This window comes from Crinia signifera, chromosome 3, assembly GCF_055691185.1.
Source record: "Crinia signifera chromosome 3, ASM5569118v1, whole genome shotgun sequence".
Taxonomy (NCBI): Eukaryota; Metazoa; Chordata; class Amphibia; order Anura; family Myobatrachidae; genus Crinia; species Crinia signifera.
Genome location: NC_139219.1, coordinates 220,861,130 through 220,880,207, shown reverse-complemented (window position 1 = coordinate 220,880,207; position 19,078 = coordinate 220,861,130). Strand labels below are relative to the sequence as shown.

The window sequence follows — 19,078 nt, the reverse complement described above, 5'->3', positions numbered from 1 at the left end:
TTTGCAGACGACGTACTACTGACCTTGACCTCTCCCTCAACCTCACTTCCCCATCTAAAAGATGAGTTGCAGGCATATGGCAGATGCTCTGGGCATAAGGTCAACGGAACGAAATCGGAGGCTCTGGCATTGCATCTACCCCCTGAAGTGCGGAGGTTCATAGAACTTAATTTTGACTATATATGGAGACCACAAAGCATCAAATATTTAGGCATTCAAATTACTAAATCACTAGACCAATTGTACAAGGCCAACTACATCCCAATTTAGCAAACTATTAAGAATGATCTAAATAGGTGGGCCCCTCTATATATATCCTGGATAGGACGTATCAACACTATTAAAATGAACATTTTGCCTAGGTTGCTTTATCTGTTTCAGACAATACCAATAGTGGTTCCTTACCCTTTCCTTCGCTCAGTTCAGTCTATATGTGGCGCTTTTGTGTGGGCAAATAAAAAGCCTAGACTCCGCAGGACATGTTTGGCTAAGACGTCACTTAGCGGAGGCTTAGGCCTCCCTATTTTTGAGCATTACTATCATGCCTCCCAACTTAGTCACATTGGGGGAAATTTACTAAAGGAAATTTGTAAAAAAATAGGTGTATTTGTATCCAGAAATACACTTATTTTTGACATTTACTATACCGAAATTATGGCAATTTGTATTCAAATTGATGTGCTATCAATTCGAATACGAATTGCCGTATTTTCGGGATAGTAAATGTCAAAAATAAGTGTATTTCTAAATACAAATACACCTATTTTTTACAAATTTCCTTTAGTAAATTTCCCCCATTATGTCATGGCATGCAAGGGAGGGTTCCAAAAAATGGGTGACCCTTGAGAATGATCTGATCGGACTCCAAAAAGCTAGTTTTCTCCCATGGCTCTCCCCAGCTCTGAGACCAGCTACAATACACGATGTCCCATGTGTTAAAGCTATCCTCACCACATGGGATAAACTTAACAAAAAGAGGGGTCTGGCGCCCTATCCATCCCCGATGACTCCCCTTTGGCGACACCCCCATTTTCAACTGGGCTGTATGAGTAGTTATATGCACCCATGGGCCACACGTGGGATTACACGATTTCTACACAAATTGGGTGATTTCACCCCTCAGAATTTCTCAGATTTATGTGAGAAGTACAATTTAGAGACAACACACAGCTTTGAATATATGCAATTGAAAAGTTTCATCCAAACTTCCTATAAGACACAAAAGCCGAGGCCAATGACAACGTTTGAGCGAATCTGCAACTATAGCCCTGAGCGTGTAGGAGCCATTTCTGTTCTCTACTCTGTATTAAATGCCCAACCTGACCAACACAAAGAATCTTTTGAAAGGGCCTGGGAAACAGATCTGGGGATTAATATAGAGGAAGAAGACTGGGCAGATATTAGACGACGGGTAGCTAAAACTTCTATTAACACAAATATCAAAGAAAACTCTTTTAAGATTTACTCGCGCTGGTACCTGGTCCCTGAGAAATTACATTCTATTTTCCCAACAACTCCAGACCTCTGCTGGCGGAATTGTGGAAATAAGGGCACCTTTATGCACATTTGGAGGGAATGCCCTCTGATTTCTGCATATTGGGATGAGGTCCTATCTCTGGTCAGCAATGTGATCAACTTCACGTACCCTAAAGAGCCGATACACATTTTATTGTGCAAGCCATTGAGCGGGCTACCTAAACCCCAGGATAAACTCTGTCTCCATATTTTTAACGCAGCTAAACTCCTCATTGCTACACAGTGGAAACAACCTTCTGCTCCTCCGATGCCAGCTTTAATAAATAAAATCTGGTCCTTAGCATCAATGGAATATATTACCACTCTTCTCCACGATAGAGTGGCCAAATACCATGGTATCTGGGGTCCCTGGTTTTCTCATTTCCACAGACAACTCCCTGGTGTGGTATGATTTCACCACTTCTTCAAGTGCATATCTGTAACCAATGCTATTCTGGTACTATTTTTCTTTATTTTTTCTCAACTAAATTTGCGACTCAGTAGTTGTCAATCACAATCCCCCCCACCCCCCACCCCTTTTTTTTTTTATTATTATTTTTGCTGTTCAGACAAAAAAAAAAAATTTGCACCAACGGACATGGTTTCAAGTTTGATTTTTATTGTCATGACTATGCATACAGAAATACATTGGTTTTGTACTCTGTTATTGATATAATAACATACTTGCATACTGTATCAAAATGTCTTCAATGTTAACCTTTCCTATGGTGTTTATAAATAAAGAGATTTAAAAAAAAAATACTTCAAAAACAGCAACTGGACCTATTGATATAACCTGCTCTGGTAGACCTCAACAAGTGAAGTATAACTTTATTACATACACATCCACACACCTCATTTTGGATCCTGGATCGGTAAGTATGTGGGTGTAAAAGTGAGGTGTGTGGATGTGTATGTAATAAAGTTATACTTCTCTGTGTGTGTGTTTTCTTTTAACATTCTTTTTACAGGTGGACTACAAGTCCCAGCGGGCCCATTAATACCCCGCATGCTGGGACTTGTGGTTCTCCAAGTCCCAGCCTGCGGGGGAGGTTTGCTGGCACTTGTAGTTCTCCTGTATAAAGCAATGTTAGGATTTAAAGATTTAACCCTATCAGGCCGGCGTCCACTGGCCAGGGACGCCGGTGACAGCCCCGGGCTTCAGCCCTGGATGGGTGAAGCCTGGGGGGGGGACCCCTTTATTTGGGGGGTCCCCAGTCCTCCAGGTACCCCGTCCAAGGCTGACCAGCCATGGTGCTCATGGTACGGCCGGGGACCTTATGTAAAAAGTGTCCCCCTGGCTGTGGCATGACACTGCGGGCTGTTGGTACCCGGTGCTGGTTTCAAAATATGCGCTTTTTTGTCCCCCGTATTTTTGGAACCAGGTCCGGCTCAATGAGCCCGGGGCTGGTTATGCTCAGGAGGAAAACTGCTTAGAGCGCTTGTCAAGGTAGTTTACTAAGGGTGAGCAGCTGCAATTGGGGACTAGTAAGGTCCCAGAATATACAAAGATGGAAAAGAAGAGGGGGATATTGCAGCGCTCTTGTATTTAAATGAGTCAACCAATCTGTACAATGTTAAAATATTTAATTTGTATCACATGACATACAATAAAAAATGCAAATAAAAAATACTTCAAAAACAGCAACTGGACCTATTGATATAACCTGCTCTGGTAGACCTCAACAAGTGAAGTATAACTTTATTACATACACATCCACACACCTCACTTTGGATCCTGTATCGGTAAGTGGGGACCCCCACGCAATTTTTTATTTTTTTTTTACAAACACAAAATCGCACATTACCACAAATTCGCACATTTTCATGCCGAAAATTCGCACATTTTTATGCCGAAAATTCGCACATTATCGCACTAAATCACACTTTTCTTGTCGGAACACGCACCTCATTAAATATGCGAATCTGTGGCAAAAATGCGAATCTAAAAAAGTGTGATAATGGGTGAAAAACTTTCATTCCATTAAATTTCACCCATAGGGTGAGATTTTATAGGATGAGAGATTCAGAAAGTGAGAGATTTGGTAAGAAATCTCCAGGTTTTTTTAAAGCAGCAATCATTTACACGGCAAAATCAGTTTGATTTTGCAATGTAAATGATTGCCACTTTAAAAAAACTGGAGATTTCTTACCAAATCTCTAACTTTCTAAATATCTCATCCTATTAAATTTCACCCTGATTTTCTGTTAGTCCAATATTACTGTCTGCTTTAATGTAAATATATTTGTATTTTTTATGTATTTTTTATATGATTTTGATTGTATATAGATGCAGGACAATGGAGCCTAACTTTCTCCGTGACCCCACTGCCGCATCTTTCTACCGATAGCTCAGAGAGTGAGAGATTTGGCCAGTAATAACATTTAATTTTCTGAGTAAACATGTACAAAAAGCAGGAAAGTGGGGTAGAAGACATGGGGCAGATATTTGACCATGCTGTATGAGTGGGGCATGTGTTTAGGCATGCAGGTGGGAGGTAAATGTGTTTTTGTGGCTTAAAATGACATATATAATTGCATATATACAGTACTTACAGACCTTTTATGCACCAATAGTTTAGGTTCATAGATGAACACCTTCCGTCTACCAATTTTTTCCCCAGTGGATTTAAAAATGCTTATAAAAACCATTTGACCCCAGTTAAAAAAAAATAAAAAATTATTTCCTTATGGCCACTAACAGACTTCTATACTTTTATCCAAAATCATTTTACCTTTGGGGGGGTGTAGGCCAATTTCCCTATTTTGTTCTATACTTATCACTGGTTTTACAAACATGAAAATGCTTAATCAACACTTTTCTAAATTGGATTGCATGACAAACGATAGCATGCATAAAGGTCTTTAGTGTAATTAATGTGTAAAATGCAAAACAAGTCTGCAATTGAATTCCACCTATAGTTTGCCTCTAAAGCTATAATCAAAGTAGCTCAAAAACATTAAAGCATCAGAACATTCTACTTTCTACATAAATGGTAGGGTGTACGCTCCCTATAGAACAGTATACAATAAACAGCACAGATTTTTAGCCACTGTTGTACTGGAAATATCTGTGTGTCTGTGTAGGCTGGCACGCTCTACTCAAGGTTTTTCCTTCAGTGCTTTTAGTCTCGCCATGAAGTCTGTACCCTGGACATCTTCCTCAAGCAGCTGCCGAATCTGAGATCACAAAGACATTGTTATGTTAAATCATGAAATAAGTACCTGACAGATGATAATCTTAAAGAAAACAAGGTACTTGTGTAGTTTCACGACGGCAGTTATGTAGTCAGCGTAGTGTCCCTGTCAGAATCAGCGTAGTGTTTCCGTGACCAGCGTAGTCAGCTTGTGTCTGCGACTGTGTGTACATTCACGCCTAACCAGTATGGTGAGCGCAAGGGAGCCACCGAGCCCAAAGTGTGGCGAGCACAACGAGCCCTAAGCGTGGCGAGGGGAAGCGGATTACTTGACGTGTATTCCGTGTCTGCTCGCCACAATTTAGAAGATCAACTCCACACCAATGTGGATAGTGGGGGTATGAACAGGTCGGGAGGATGCGTACTGCGTACCCTCGCGGGGCTCGCTGCGCTCACCACGCTTCAAGCTGGCGTGGATAGTAGGGGTTGAAATGGAGGCATTTGCCAGTATGTAATATTGAGTACTGGCAAATGCGTCCTTTATTGTGCATGAGACGCCCTTCCAGACCACAACCCCCCTTTGTGCATGAGATGCACGCGCTACTGAACCCCTAACCGTCGCCCTGAAGCCGACACGGGCAGGGTTGCCGTACCCTGCCACACGAATTACTGAGACATACAAACGTATGAGACGCTTGTGCATCTCAGGCAGATGGAGCGCCTCTCCTCCGGTGCCCGCATGATCGCCTTTCCGCCGGCGTCCGCCAGCGCAGGGGATCTGGCTGTTACCGGTGCTGTGTGAGAGGAGATCACTAGGCTTGCCAGGGACGCGGTGGACAGATCTACAGCTCGCGGGGACAGTACGGTGACTACACCGCCTGACGGGAACACCATGCTGACTATGCAGGGCTGCCACTGAGACACTACGCTAATTATGCTAGGCTGCCATTGGGCTGGGCTGACAGCATGCCGTCGCTTGCTGCTGTGAAACTACACAAGTACCGAAAACAATTATTACCCAGCGTGCTTTCTGCCTTTACAATTCAAAATTAACAACCTTGATATTAATTTAGAAAGTAGAAATGTAGACTATGCACAATACATTTTACTTGATTACAGTATATCAAATATACTTAAGGGCCTAATGCAGTGGCTGTCTGCAGGTTAGGCAGGCCAAATATGTCAAGCTAAAGAGTGCCAAGAATAATTTAAACTGGCTAACCTCTTTGGAGTGCCCATGCAATTTATGGATGACCTATATTTCATACTTGCCTACCCTCCCCGAATGGCCGGGACGCTCCGAAAAATAGGGTCTGTATTACAGCCCACCGTAAAGGTGGACAAGTCCCCCCCAATCTTCCCAGCCTCCCCCCATCCTTGGTGGGGGTCTGCTAATCACGCCATCATGCTCTCCCCCCTAAACCCCCCTCCCTCTGCTGTTCAATGCATGCAATGCGGCATTGCTCATCAGGGCGGTCCACCTCTTGCCCCATCACTTTCATGTCATGCCTGTCCCCGCCCCCTACTTCCTCTTGCAGCCTAAAAGTAGGCAACCCAGATAGATAGATAGATAGATAGATAGATAGATAGCTTCAATCAGGACTACACATTAGATGATTCGTAACCGGCTCGATATCGGGAACAGCAGGACCTGGTGGGGTAGCTGGCATCGGCAAATGCATACACATTTGTCGAGGCCAGGCATGACAAGTGATGGTAGGGGAGGGAGAGGAGGCCATGCTGCATTCTGCTGAATGGCACTTGCGAGCAATATCCTCCATCATACTGCATGTAGGATTGATTACTTTTGCTAGCAACCTGCAGGAGCGCCTATTGCATACACACTAGTACAGGCATTCCCAACCACGGTTCTCAAGGCACACCAACAGTGCATGTTTTAGTAATATCCACTTCAGCACAGATGGTTTAATCAGAATCACTCAGGTACTAATTAAGTCACCTGTGCTCAAGCCTGTATATCACTAAAACCTGCACTGTTGGTGTGCCTTAAGGACCGTGGTTGGCAGCGGCGTAACTATAGCATCACAGCCCCCGCCACCGCGGGGGGGGAGCTGTGCATGTCGGGGCGCCGGGGGCTGCGGTGCTATAGTTAAACCCCCCCCCAATCCCCCGCAGACTTACCTATCTCGCTGGTCCAGGCGGCTCCGTTCTTCTGCTGAGGACCACCACAAAATGTCCACCACCAAATAGCACACAGTTCTCTGAAACTGTCTGCTGTATGGGGGCGGCCATTTTCTGCTGGTCCTCAGCAGAAGAACGGAGCCGCCGGGACCAGCGAGATAGGTAAGGATGTGGGGGATTGAGGGGGGGTTTGCATGGGCGGCGGGGCGGGGGGGTAGGGGTGCTTGGCGGGGCAGCGGCGGGGGGGGCGCCCCCCCCTAACGGCAGGGGGGCACCCAAAACGTAGCTACGCCACTGGTGGTTGGGAATGCCTGCACTAGTAGATGTGCTAAAAAATATCTTTAACTTTGGTCATAATCTTGCATATAATTTAATGTATGGTTTAGGTTTCATAGATTTGTAGAGTTGCCCCTCCAGCAGTCTCTCTAGAGTGCACAATGCATCATACATGGGGAAGAAGCGGTATCAGCACATGTAAAGGTATATATTTCTATCCAAGAAAGAAAAACAAGCAGGATGATAAATGCTCAGTGGCAGCGCTTACACTTGCGGAGGAGGAGGCTACCAGGATGCATTAGGTCAACACAAGCATTAGGTTGATAGTGTCTAGGTCAACAGTCAAAAGGTCGACCTAGACACATGTTGACCTTGACCCATGTCGACCTATCCCCATGCCGACCTAATGGTGTCGACCCAATGCTTGTTTACCAACATACTGTAGACCAAATTACCGTATCCCTCTCCTGCACGGGGCAAGCGCATGTAATTTCATACATACTGCACAAGCCCTGGCCCAAGCCTCCATGAGCTGCCTTTGCAGAAGCTTAATCACCTTCCCGATCCAGGCGCATGGGTTTTTGGGGCTGCCCCGCATTTGGGCACAGAGAGGCATCCCAGAGGTAGGGAACACCTCCCAATGGTACTGCCTTGAGTGACTGGCAGGTCAGACTTCCAATAGGAAGTCCCTGCCAGTCACATTGAAGCAAGAGCAGTCTCACAGACTGCATCTGGCTTCATAGGCAGAGACAGTGGCGGTTTTACCTGGGGGGGGGGGGTGTGTTGCAGCCCATAGGTGAAAACCTCCACTGTAAATGCTGTAAAGAATAGTGGATTCATTCAACACGTTTCTTCTTGTATAAGTTACAGTGGCGTAACTCCCGGAGGCAATGGAGACTTTTACCGCCGGGCGTTAGCCATCAGGGGGGGGGGGGGGGGAGTGACAGGAGAACCCCCCGATCCCCCGCTCTGTACATGTCTCCTGTCACTGCGGCCCCAATGCTCTCCCCACACTACACTCACTCGGCATCCCGTCAGATGGTGGTGCCGCTGCTGCAGAGCTAGTGTGGACAGCTGAGCGACGGCCACTATCTATACTGTCTCCGGGTGCTTCATCTGAACTTACGCCACTGATAAGTTATAAGGTTGATAATCAATTAAACAGGACAGAAAGGTGGTCAGTTACAAGCACCATCATTACAAAGGAGCTATTATTCCATATAGCAGCTTCATTTAAAGAAGTGGTTTAAAAATGCATACAAACAGGGCAATATAATGAATGAAATTGCTCATTTTGACCCTTCTGAGCGATATCATTCATTATGTAGGTCAGTGTGTACACTCTGCCCGACTAACAATGTACGCTCCTCAGGGTCGTTTTCAACCCAGGCTGCATGAGGTTGCTTATAGTCATTGGCAGTGACTGTTTCAGTATGGCCATGAGTCAGGTGTGAATCGTTGTGTCCACAATAATTAGGTCTACAAAACAACAATATGTGGAGTGTGGCGCACTTTGTCTGAAAGATGTCCAAAGAGTCAAATCCAATTTAATACAGGATTTATTAAAAATACAACACACACATTCCTCATACCGTCTATACCGTACTTCGTATTCCGGTAATGTCCATCCCTAAATACCGGGAATGTCCAGAATACAAAGTACTGTATAGACGGTATGAGGAATGTCGGTCCCCCCTGAAAAAAGTATAAAGAAATATGCCGAAGAATTTGCAAAAACCTGTGCCAGTACCATTGCCCTCACTAAAGATGGCGGCTGAGACTTCAATCCGACAGGCAAAATAAAAATAGTTGAATTCCAGCAGAAATCAACCCAAAAGATGGATTACAATATATTCCGCGATTGTCAAAGATGTTTGTATGAATTATAGTGCCGCTACAGAAAAGATTGGAGATATACATCACTCCGCCGAAATAACACAAACCGGAAGTGACATAGCGTTGTGTGGACCGCAAACCGGAAGTGCTGTGTGGAATGCACGGCACTTCCGGCCCGCGTAAATCGCGGCAAATGGATTAGCTGCAAAGCCTGTTTGAGCCCAGGAAGTGAGTACAAAGGTAACTCCTGGGCTCATAGGAAAATATACCCAGTTTGAAAAAGGAGACATTACTCTAGTCTCCGAAAGGCGTTGCTGCTAACCCTATGCCACTGCACTTTCTGAATAAAGCACCTTGGCACTTAACACTTTGGAGGAAATTTACTAAAGGAAATTTGTAAAAAAAAAATAGGTGTATTTGTATCTAGAAATACACTTATTTTTGACATTTACTATCCCGAAAATACGGCAATTCGTAGTCGTATTGATGTGCTAGCAATACGAATTGCCATATTTTCGGGATAGTAAATGTCAAAAATAAGTGTATTTCTGGATACAAATACACCTATTTTTTTTTTTACAAATTTCCTTTAGTAAATTTCCCCCTTTATCTTGGGTGCACCTTTTTTGGAAACTCACTAGCACTTTTGGACCTTGGAACCAATCAAGAAAAAGCTCACTGCGGTGGTGCCGCAGACTTTCACCATCTAAGTATAGCCCACCGCAGTGCTCATATATGGTGAGACATCCATTGAATGTTTGATTGTGTATATCCAGAAACCGGAGTGGAAAATTAGTTTTCCGACAAGTATTGCATCATTGTCCTTTTTTGCATATTCATGTGTGTGTTGTATTTTTAATAAATCCTGTATTAAATTGGATTTGACGCTTTGGACAGCTTTCAGGCAAAGTGCGCCACACAACATATGTCAACATAAACATCGTTTTAGTGTATTGCTGCGCTCGCCATGCTTCGGTATGGTGTGTCGATGCACTCAGCACACTATTATATTCTCCCTCATTTGAACATGTGGACCTAAACCATGTTGACCTTTTTCATGTGTCGATTGTCACCATTTGGCCTGTCGACCAATAGTGGTCGATTTATTGACTGTTGACCTTTATACTGTGGACCTATCGACCACATTCCTATGAGTCCTGGGTGCTTGTAGTCAAGTTCTATATGTATGTATCTATGAGTAACCAATTAGATACTGGGCAAAATTTGCTAAGAATATGGCTATGTCTCAGTCGTATTCGTACTTTGTATACTACTGAATATGACTGTTATCGGTGGAGTATTTCATTTACACATTCGTATTCCGTAGCATAATTTACAAAGGTTTTGCAATTTTGAAATTTGTATTTTTCGATATGGTACGGAGTCGTATTTCTTTGGAGTATTTTTTTACAACATGTACTAGAATACACCTACTATACATATTAAATGTCTGATTTTGTGAAATACACCTGCAAATTAAGGTGTATTTTCTTGGAGTATTTTTTTACAATTTGTAGTAGAATATGCCTAGTATACTTTCGTATTCTGAAATACGACTTGATAGTAAATTTAAAAATTACATTGGAGTAATGTAAAAGTCAAGGCATAGCCTTTCAATGCCATATTTATTCGTATTTTTGTAAAAATATGAATACCACAGGTTGTTACAGTCACAAAATTCTAACTTTATTTCACATTAGTAGATTACAAAAATACAAATCCGTGACCAAATATGAATACGACTGAATACGAATACGTCAATTCCTACAGTATTTTGCTTAGTAAATTTCCCCCACTAACTATTGTCTTCCAGAATGTGCTAGTATAATAAGTAGATTCTAATTAGTTGCCCATAGCATCATCTCATGTGAAAAAGAACTCCCATCTTAGTAAATTTCATCCATAATATTCTACGGGCCCCACCAATATTGTTTTGGATTTATCAAATGCACAAGTTTTATATTACCAAGTGCCAATAATACATTATCAAATCACTTACATCTTGTAAAATACTTTTTGACTGTGATGTACTGTTTCTTCTTTTTATTCTCAAATAGCTAAATTGGAAAATTTCAATAAAATCCTCAGAGTCTGAAATGATATTAAAAAAATTAAAACAATATTCAAATCTATTTAATTCTAATTTTAGGTACTTATGTAGTATCTGGGCGTCCGATTTAAAAATCGGGTCGGATCGGTAACATCGCATCGCATCGCATGCGACCAAATCGTATGCGATGGTCCCGATTTTTCCATAGGATTCAATGTTAAAATGGTCTGAGTCCATTTTAACATAGAATTCAATGGGAAAAAGGGGTCCTTTTCCTTTCCCCACTCGCCACAATTCGTAGTCCTAGGGATGGAACATTCGTATTTGTATTTACAAATACGAATGTCTACACCATCGTTAGGATACGACAGAAATCACCATTCAAAAGAATGGTGGTTCCTGATTTACTAAGCAGCCGTATAGAAAATACGGCTGCTTTTGTCCACGAAAATACGGCAGAAAAATAGAACACCATTTTCCTGTCGTATTCTCGTTTTAGCCTACACGGATCAGTCAGATCCGTGCAGGCTGCGGTGTAAAAATAAATAAAATAAAATAAATAAATAAAAAAACAGCATGGGGTCCCCCCCACAGCCGAAACCAGCACCAGGCTGACAGAGCCTGGAGCCGGTAATTAAAAATCAGGGAACCCGACAAATAGGGGTTCCCCGATTTTTAACAACCAGACCCAGGCTCCTGCTCTGGGGCTGGTTCCCAAAATACGGGGGACAAAATGAGTAGGGGTCCCCCGTATTTTAAGAACCAGCCCCAGGCAAAACCAGCCAGCCGGGTAATGTCACAGCCGGGGGGAGACTTTTTATACAAGTCCCCCAGGCCAAAGCATTCAGCCCTCTGACCAGTCAGCCTGGCCATGGGCCCTGGGGGAGTGGGGACCCCCCCCAATAAAGGGGTCCCCCCCTCCAGGACTTACCTGACCAGGCTGAAGCCTGGTGCTGTCCCCGATGCCCCTGGGCGGTGGGCATTGGGCTGATTCAAGTGTAAAAAAAAGATTAAACTATTGTTTTTTACTGTGGCACTACAAGTGCCAGCAAGCTGGGACTTGGAGAACCATAAGTCCCAGCCTGCTGGGCATTAAAGGGCCCGCTGGCACTTGTAGTTCCACAGTTAAAAAAATAGTACACAAAACACACTGACACAAATTTTAAATAAAAGTTTAATACACACATCACACACACACTGATACTTACCTATCTTGATCCCGTCGGTAGGTCGCTGGCTCCGGTGTCGCTGGCTCCGGTGTCGGCGGCTCCGGGGTCGGCGTCCTGTCTGAAGAAAATCCATGGTGGACCTGTGGAAGGAAATCCTACTCACCAGGTTCTCCATGGATGGTCTTGTGTCTTCTGTCTTCTTTTCCAGGGCTTATTTCTTTATCTTCTTTCTTCTTTCTTCAAGCTGCCGGGCTCCCGGGACTTTCAGAGCTTCAGAGATGTTTCCTCCTCGACGTCTGAACTAAGAATGAATTCTAGCCAATCAGGAGCCAGTAAAGTCGGCTCCTGATTGGCTAGAATTCATTCTTAGTCCAGACGTCGAGGAGGAAACATCTCTGAAGCTCTGAAAGTCCTGGGAGCCCGGCAGCGTAAAGAAGAAGAAAGAAGATAAAGAAATAAGCCCTGGAAAAGAAGACAGAAGACACAAGACCATCCATGGAGGACCTGGTGAGTAGGATTTCCTTCCACAGGTCCACCATGGATTTTCTTCAGACAGGACGCCAACCCCGGAGCCGCCGACACCGGAGCCGCCGACACCGGAGCCAGCGACCTACCGACGGTATCAAGATAGGTAAGTATCAGTGTGTGTGTGATGTGTGTATTAAACTTTTATTTAAAATTTGTGTCAGTGTGTTTTGTGTACTATTTTTTTAACTGTGGAACTACAAGTGCCAGCGGGCTCTTTAATGCCCAGCAGGCTGGGACTTGTGGTTCTCCAAGTCCCAGCTTGCTGGGGAGGCTTGCTGGCACTTGTAGTGCCACAGTAAAAAACAATAGTTTAATCTTTTTTTTACACTTGAATCAGCCCGATGCCCACCACCCAGGGGCATTGGGGACAGCACCAGGCTTCAGCCTGGTCAGGTAAGTCCTGGAGGGGGGGGACCCCTTTATTGGGGGGGTCCCCACTCCCCCAGGGCCCCTGGCCAGGCTGACTGGTCAGAGGGCTGAATGCTTTGGCCGGGGGGACTTGTATAAAAAGTCTCCCCCCGGCTGTGGCATTACCCTGCTGGCTGGTTTTGCCTGGGGCTGGTTCTTAAAATACGGGGGACCCCTACTCATTTTGTCCCCCGTATTTTGGGAACCAGCCCCAGAGCAGGAGCCTGGGGCTGGTTGTTAAAAATCGGGGAACCCCTATTTGTCGGGTTCCCTGATTTTTAATTACCGGCCCGGCTCCTTCAGCCTGGTGCTGGTTACAGCTGTGGGGGGGGGACCCCACGCTGGTTTTTTTATTTATTTATTTAATTTTTCTATTTTTTTTACACCTTGCTGACTGATCCGTGCAGACTGCCTGTACGAATTCGTATTAGCGGCCGTATATATGGCCAGCTAATACGAATTCCTACGACATCGGTGGGTTACAAAGCAGTCGCATCTGACTGCTTTGTACATTCCCCTCCGGAACACGACTTTGCATACAACTGAAACAGTCGTATGCAGTCGTAGGGGAAATACCAATACGAAAAACTAGGTTTTTCATATTGGTAAATTTCCCCCTAAATCCTATGCAAAATTGCATTGCATGCGATTCGATGCGATTTTGCCGAAAATCGCGTTGAATCGCATCTGATTGTATGCCTTAAGGTGAGGCATACAATCAAAAAATCGGCAGCCCAGATACTACATAAGTACCTAATTTTATAATGTTCAATTTCCAAACTTCCAGCCACTCATCTATGCTTTACCTTTTCTGAGAGGATCCCTTGTTGAATTATTGATATCTGAATAATTTCCTATGTGAAATAAGAACACAGGGGTAAATGTATGAAGCAGTCATAATGAAGGAGAAGTGATAAAGTGCCTGGTAGTTTACCACTGACCAATCAGCTCCTGACTGTTAAGTTACAGGCAGGGCCGTCTTTCCCATTGGGCTGAATGGGCAGTTGCCCAGGGGCCCTTTGACCTAAGGGCCCACCCCAATGGGGAAGACAGCACTGCACGAACACCCACACCAGCTGGAGGTGGCAGCTAGGGGCAGTCCTGTCAGTCATCCGCCTGCTCTCCGTCAAGCCCGGTGCAGCCTCCAGCAGCGCCCACCTGCACACCAGGGGCGTAACTAACTATTCAGCGCCCCCCCGCCGCACGTTTATTCGGCGCCCCCCACCCCCCACCTAACCTGCCCCCCCTTCTTACCCGCGGTCTGCGTCGTCTCGTCCGGCTCTCTGTCGGGACCTTCCTGACGTCACGGTCCTGGACGGCTCCTGCTGCTACAATGAAAACGGACTCTTAGAAAATGGCTGCCCCTATACTGCAGACAGAAAACTGTCTGCAGTATGGGGGCAGCCATTTTCTTATTGTCAGTTTTCATTGCAGCAGGAGCCGGCCGGGACCGTGACGTCAGGAAGGTCCCGACAGAGAGCCGGACGAGACGACACAGACCACGGGTAACTATAGCCCCGCAGCCCCCCCGGCGGCGCCCCCAATTTCTCTGCGCCCCCCCGCCACTGCGGGGGCTGTGGAGCTATAGTTACGCCACTGCCGCACACCCCCTCTCCGCTGGATAGGCTGCATCAGCTGACGGGTGCGCGCTCCGGCCAATCACAGCATTGCAGCCTCCCGGGTACCTGGGGGAAGTGGTGCTCCGGCTAGCTGGGATATGGTAATGGGGGGGCATCCTGTGCGCAGGCTGCCTGACAAACGGGCGGAGTGGTGTACTGTGCTCCATCTGCCTGCCTGACAGCAGCTGGACAGTGTCCCGCTATTTGCCGGGTCGGTGGGACACTGAAACTGGCCGGATGCAGTGTCCAGTGGACACTGATTGGCTAAATTCTCTCACCCAATCAGTATCCGGGCCAGTCTTTTCAAAATCAGCAGCGCTTCCCACCGACCCAGCAAATAGCGCTACAACTCCCAGACGCCGCTGCTCAGACCCTGCTGCCCATAGGTATGTGGGGGGTTGTATGTGAGGGGTGCCGTATGTGAGGGGGGCCCACACTACTGTTCTGCCCAGGGGCCCCTGACAATGTTAAGACGGCCCTGGTTACAGGCTGGGTTTAAAAAGGGACAGTTAGAAACTGATTGGCCGGTGATAAAGAACCAGACAGTTTATCACTTCTCCTCCCTTATCACTGCTTCATACATCTACCCTACAATATTTTATTAGAATTATATTTCTGTACCTGACATGAGTCTAGCAACACAAAATGTAATACCATATAATAAAAATAGTGGTCAGATTTTTTAAGTTAATGAAGCTTACAAACTTTTCTTGATAACTAGATTTTAAGTGTACCTGATCCTGAGAAAAAAAAGTTTGATACACTTTTTAGAAGTTGAAGTGCACAATCTATTTATTACAGTATGTCATGTTATTTTGTGTTCAGTATATACAGTACAACTGAGTCTCCCGCTCTGAGTCAGTGTAATGTATTTATGTCTGACTATTATGTGTAGCATTTGAATACACATTGCATTTGGGTGGATCACGAGGGTTTTTAGTAAAATTAGATGGACAAAACCATGTGCACTGCAGGTGGGGCAAATGTTACTTGTGCAGAGAGAATTAGATTTGGGTGGGGTTTTACTTCAAAGTGAGATCTATATTGCAGTGTAAAAATAAAGCAGTCAGTATTTTGCCTGCACAGAAACAAAATAACTCACCCAAATCTAATTCTCTCTGCACGTCATGTCTGCTCCCCTGCAGTGCACATGGGGCCTTATTCTAATCCACTCTTTCTGACAAAATCCTTCTTAGATGGGCAAAACCATGTGCACTGCAGGTGGGGCAGATGTTACTTGTGCAGAGATAATTAGATTTGAGTGGGGTTTTACTTCAAAGTGAGATCTATATTGCAGTGTACAGAAACAAAATAACTCACCCAAATCTAATTCTCTCTGCACATGTTACATCTGCCCCCCTGCAGTGCACATGGTTTTGTCCGTCTAAGAAGGATTTTGTCAGAAAGAGTGGATTAGAATAAGGGCCATGGTTTTGTCCATCTAAGAAGGAATTTGCCAGAAAGAGCAAACCAGAATAAACCCCAGAGTGCATTGCCCTCTGATTTGCACCCAGAAATTCAAAAGTTGGCTTAAATAGCAAAATGGCAGCACCACTGCACCTAGCTACATGGACCAGTGCACCTACAGTAGCTACAGTATGTAGAGTAGTGTAGCTAGTTAAGTGGATAACTGCACAATAACTAGATGTGTCCACATACATCTTGGCTTTTTTTCTCAATTTGTCACAACATGTAAAACACGGATTAGCTGTTTTTACAAATGTAGCAAGTAGATGGATTCTGAAAATTGTTTGCAGCAGTAGAATTTGTATAAAGTAATAGATTAGAGGTGGAAATGTTTAGAAAAATCACAAAGCGTGACTTTTGCAAAGTCCAAGGTTTGCCAAATTGTGCCATACACGGCGCAGTAAGACCAAGAAGATGTACTGTATGTAGACACATCTGTGAATCAGTGCACCTAGCCATGTGCATCAGTGCATCTAGTTATGTAAATCAGTGCAACTAGTCAGGTGAAACAGTGCATCTAACTGGTTTTCATAATCAGTGCACCTAACCATGTGGAACAGTGTACCTGGTTATGTAAATCAGTGCACCTAGCCAGATGGAACAGTGCGCTGGTCCAGGTGGATCAGTGCGCCGGGCCAGGTTGAACAGTGCATCTGGCTATGTGGATCAATACACCATGCCATGTGGATCAGTGCATTAGCGCCTATGTGGAATAGTGCAAATATTAGATTGAGATTAGTGGAACAGCTAAAAAGGTTTCTTTTTGTATTAGCTCTGTTCTGTTGTAGCACAAAGCTGGTTCAGGTTTATAGAGTTAAAGGGTCTAGATCAGGCGTCAGCAACCTGTGGCCCTCCAGCTGTTGTGCTTGTGAAACTACAAGTCCCAGCATGTTGTGCCACAGTTTTAGCACTCCCTAATAGCAAAAGTATGGCAAGGCATGCAGGGACTTGTAGTTTCACAACCTCTAGAGAGCCACAGGTTGCCTGCACTTGGTTTAGGTTAATAGGTCTATCTCAAAAGGTCGACAGGGTCTAATGGTCGACATAAAAAAGGTAGACACATGACAAAGTCAACATGAGTTTTTCGTGATTTTTTTTATTTTTTTAACCGGCTTGTTCTTACTTCACCATCCATGTCGGCTTTTAGGTAGAATATACTGTAATAGTGTGCGGAGCATTGTAAGGCACCGAGCCCAAGCAAAGAGAGTCATGAGAGGGTATGCTTTACCCTAATTGGGGGTCCACATTTACAGTTGTCAAAGATGACAACAAAATATTGTGAAAAACTCATGGAAACCTTTTCCTGTGTCTACATTTTTCATGCCCACCTTTTGACCCTGTCGACTAATTGCATGTCAGCCTATTGACTGTCTATCTAATAATCCACACCCAAACCGAGTATGTAGAATTTCTGTTAATGAAAAGGTGCATTTTACTGATTGTAAAGCAATTCTGAATATGTACGTGATAAATTAAATAAAAACAATCTTTACGTTCCTTAATTTCATGAAAAATCGAAACTCTAAGAGAGAGAAGAGTCTGCTGTAGCTTTTTAGGACTATATAGGCAAATGGGAAATATACATTGTGCATCAAGGTACTGTACTAAGCAGTCTTCTATAGGATGCTTTAGTACATAGGAGGCTGCTTTTGGCTTGCCTACCCTCCCGGAATTCCCCTGGGAAGGTGGGCAATCCTCCCGTATTGGCCAGGCAGCCCCAGCACCCCCCTTCCCTGCAGCACAAAATTACCGTTTTTCGTGGGTCTGCGGCGAGGGGCGGGGCTAAAATGATGCAAATCGCGTCAATTTGCGTCATTTTAGTCCCTCCCCTAATTCACGGACCTGCAAATTACGTTGGATGACTGTCATGGGGGCGGGGCTTGATGCCATCTGTCTGTCCCGCCCCCTTGACATACTGCTGTCGGGTCTCCTCTCTGGGCTTCTCCCGGAGAGGAGGAAAAAAAAGTCGGCAAGTATGTCATATATTATTGGGATTAATTTGCACTATAAGTAAAGCAACACAATGCCATATGGTTTAATCTTACCTGTGCCAGAGGTATGGTTGTAAAGTTCCAGTTGTCCAAACGCATGATTATTAGTGGCACTGATATTTGAAGCCGGTGGAAATGGATGTTCAATACTTGCTAGGGCATGGAATATTGGTGACCAAAATAAAGAAATCAGTCTCTTCCTTTTGCGAATGTTGTCGGTAATTGGCGCTGTTGTGTTGGTAGCAGCTACCGGGTCCTTTCCGCTGGTTACATAAGAAACTACACAAGATATATTACTGGTTAAGTTATTGCTCCAGACACAGAAAGCCCTAAAACACTGCTCTTGTTCTGCTTTCTAAATGTGTCTGCTCACTGAGAACATTATATGTAAAGTAAACTCAGTTAACACGTATAATATACAATTGTACTTTCTTAAACAAAACAGGCTAGAAACTAGGGTTACCAATCCCGGGGCATTTTTTTATTCCCACGATTTGGCCTCTCTAAATAAAAACGTCCAACCCACAAGCTCCCCGCCCCACATATTTAATTATGGATACGAGACAGGCAGTGCTGCTGGGAGCAGGCGGGCGCCAGAGGAGGATCCGCATGCATAGTCTAATCCCCAAATCCCAGCAATTTTGGGGCCTAATCACAGGATCCTGCCGATCCTGATCCCGGGATTGGCCACACTACAAGAAACTTAGAGAAACATAGCATATTTACATTAAGCAAATGCATTTCATGCTTACTGTATATAGGCTTGTACACAAAGAGCCTAGACCCTGGTACTCCCTAGAATTTTCAGGGTTTGCCAATCTGGGCACTGGAGCACAGCCTGGAAAATTCTTGGGAGTACCAGTGAAGGGGTTAATGCACCAGGTCCAGTACCAGTCGGCTAGCATCCGGAGTATGGGCCTTATTCAGATCTGAGATCAGT

General features: G+C 44.7%; 1 protein-coding gene across 5 annotated transcripts in view; it reads right to left on the bottom strand.

Moving 5' to 3' along the window:
• Nucleotides 1-3,672: 3,672 nt before the first annotated feature.
• The window catches only part of LOC146064237 (uncharacterized), a 60,111-nt gene continuing 44,705 nt past the window's right edge, over nucleotides 3,673-19,078 (bottom strand). For 4 of the 5 annotated variants that reach the window (XM_083177487.1, XM_083177489.1, XM_083177486.1 and 1 more), the window contains 4 exons: nucleotides 18,193-18,417; nucleotides 13,868-13,915; nucleotides 10,906-10,997; nucleotides 3,673-4,695 (listed from right to left, as the gene is read on the bottom strand). In XM_083177487.1, coding sequence (XP_083033613.1) covers nucleotides 4,618-4,695; nucleotides 10,906-10,997; nucleotides 13,868-13,915; nucleotides 18,193-18,417 — 443 coding nt within the window. In that variant the 3' untranslated portion in view covers nucleotides 3,673-4,617. The remainder of the gene's footprint in view (nucleotides 4,696-10,905; nucleotides 10,998-13,867; nucleotides 13,916-18,192; nucleotides 18,418-19,078) is intronic. The other variant, XM_083177490.1, reaches the window with a different exon arrangement.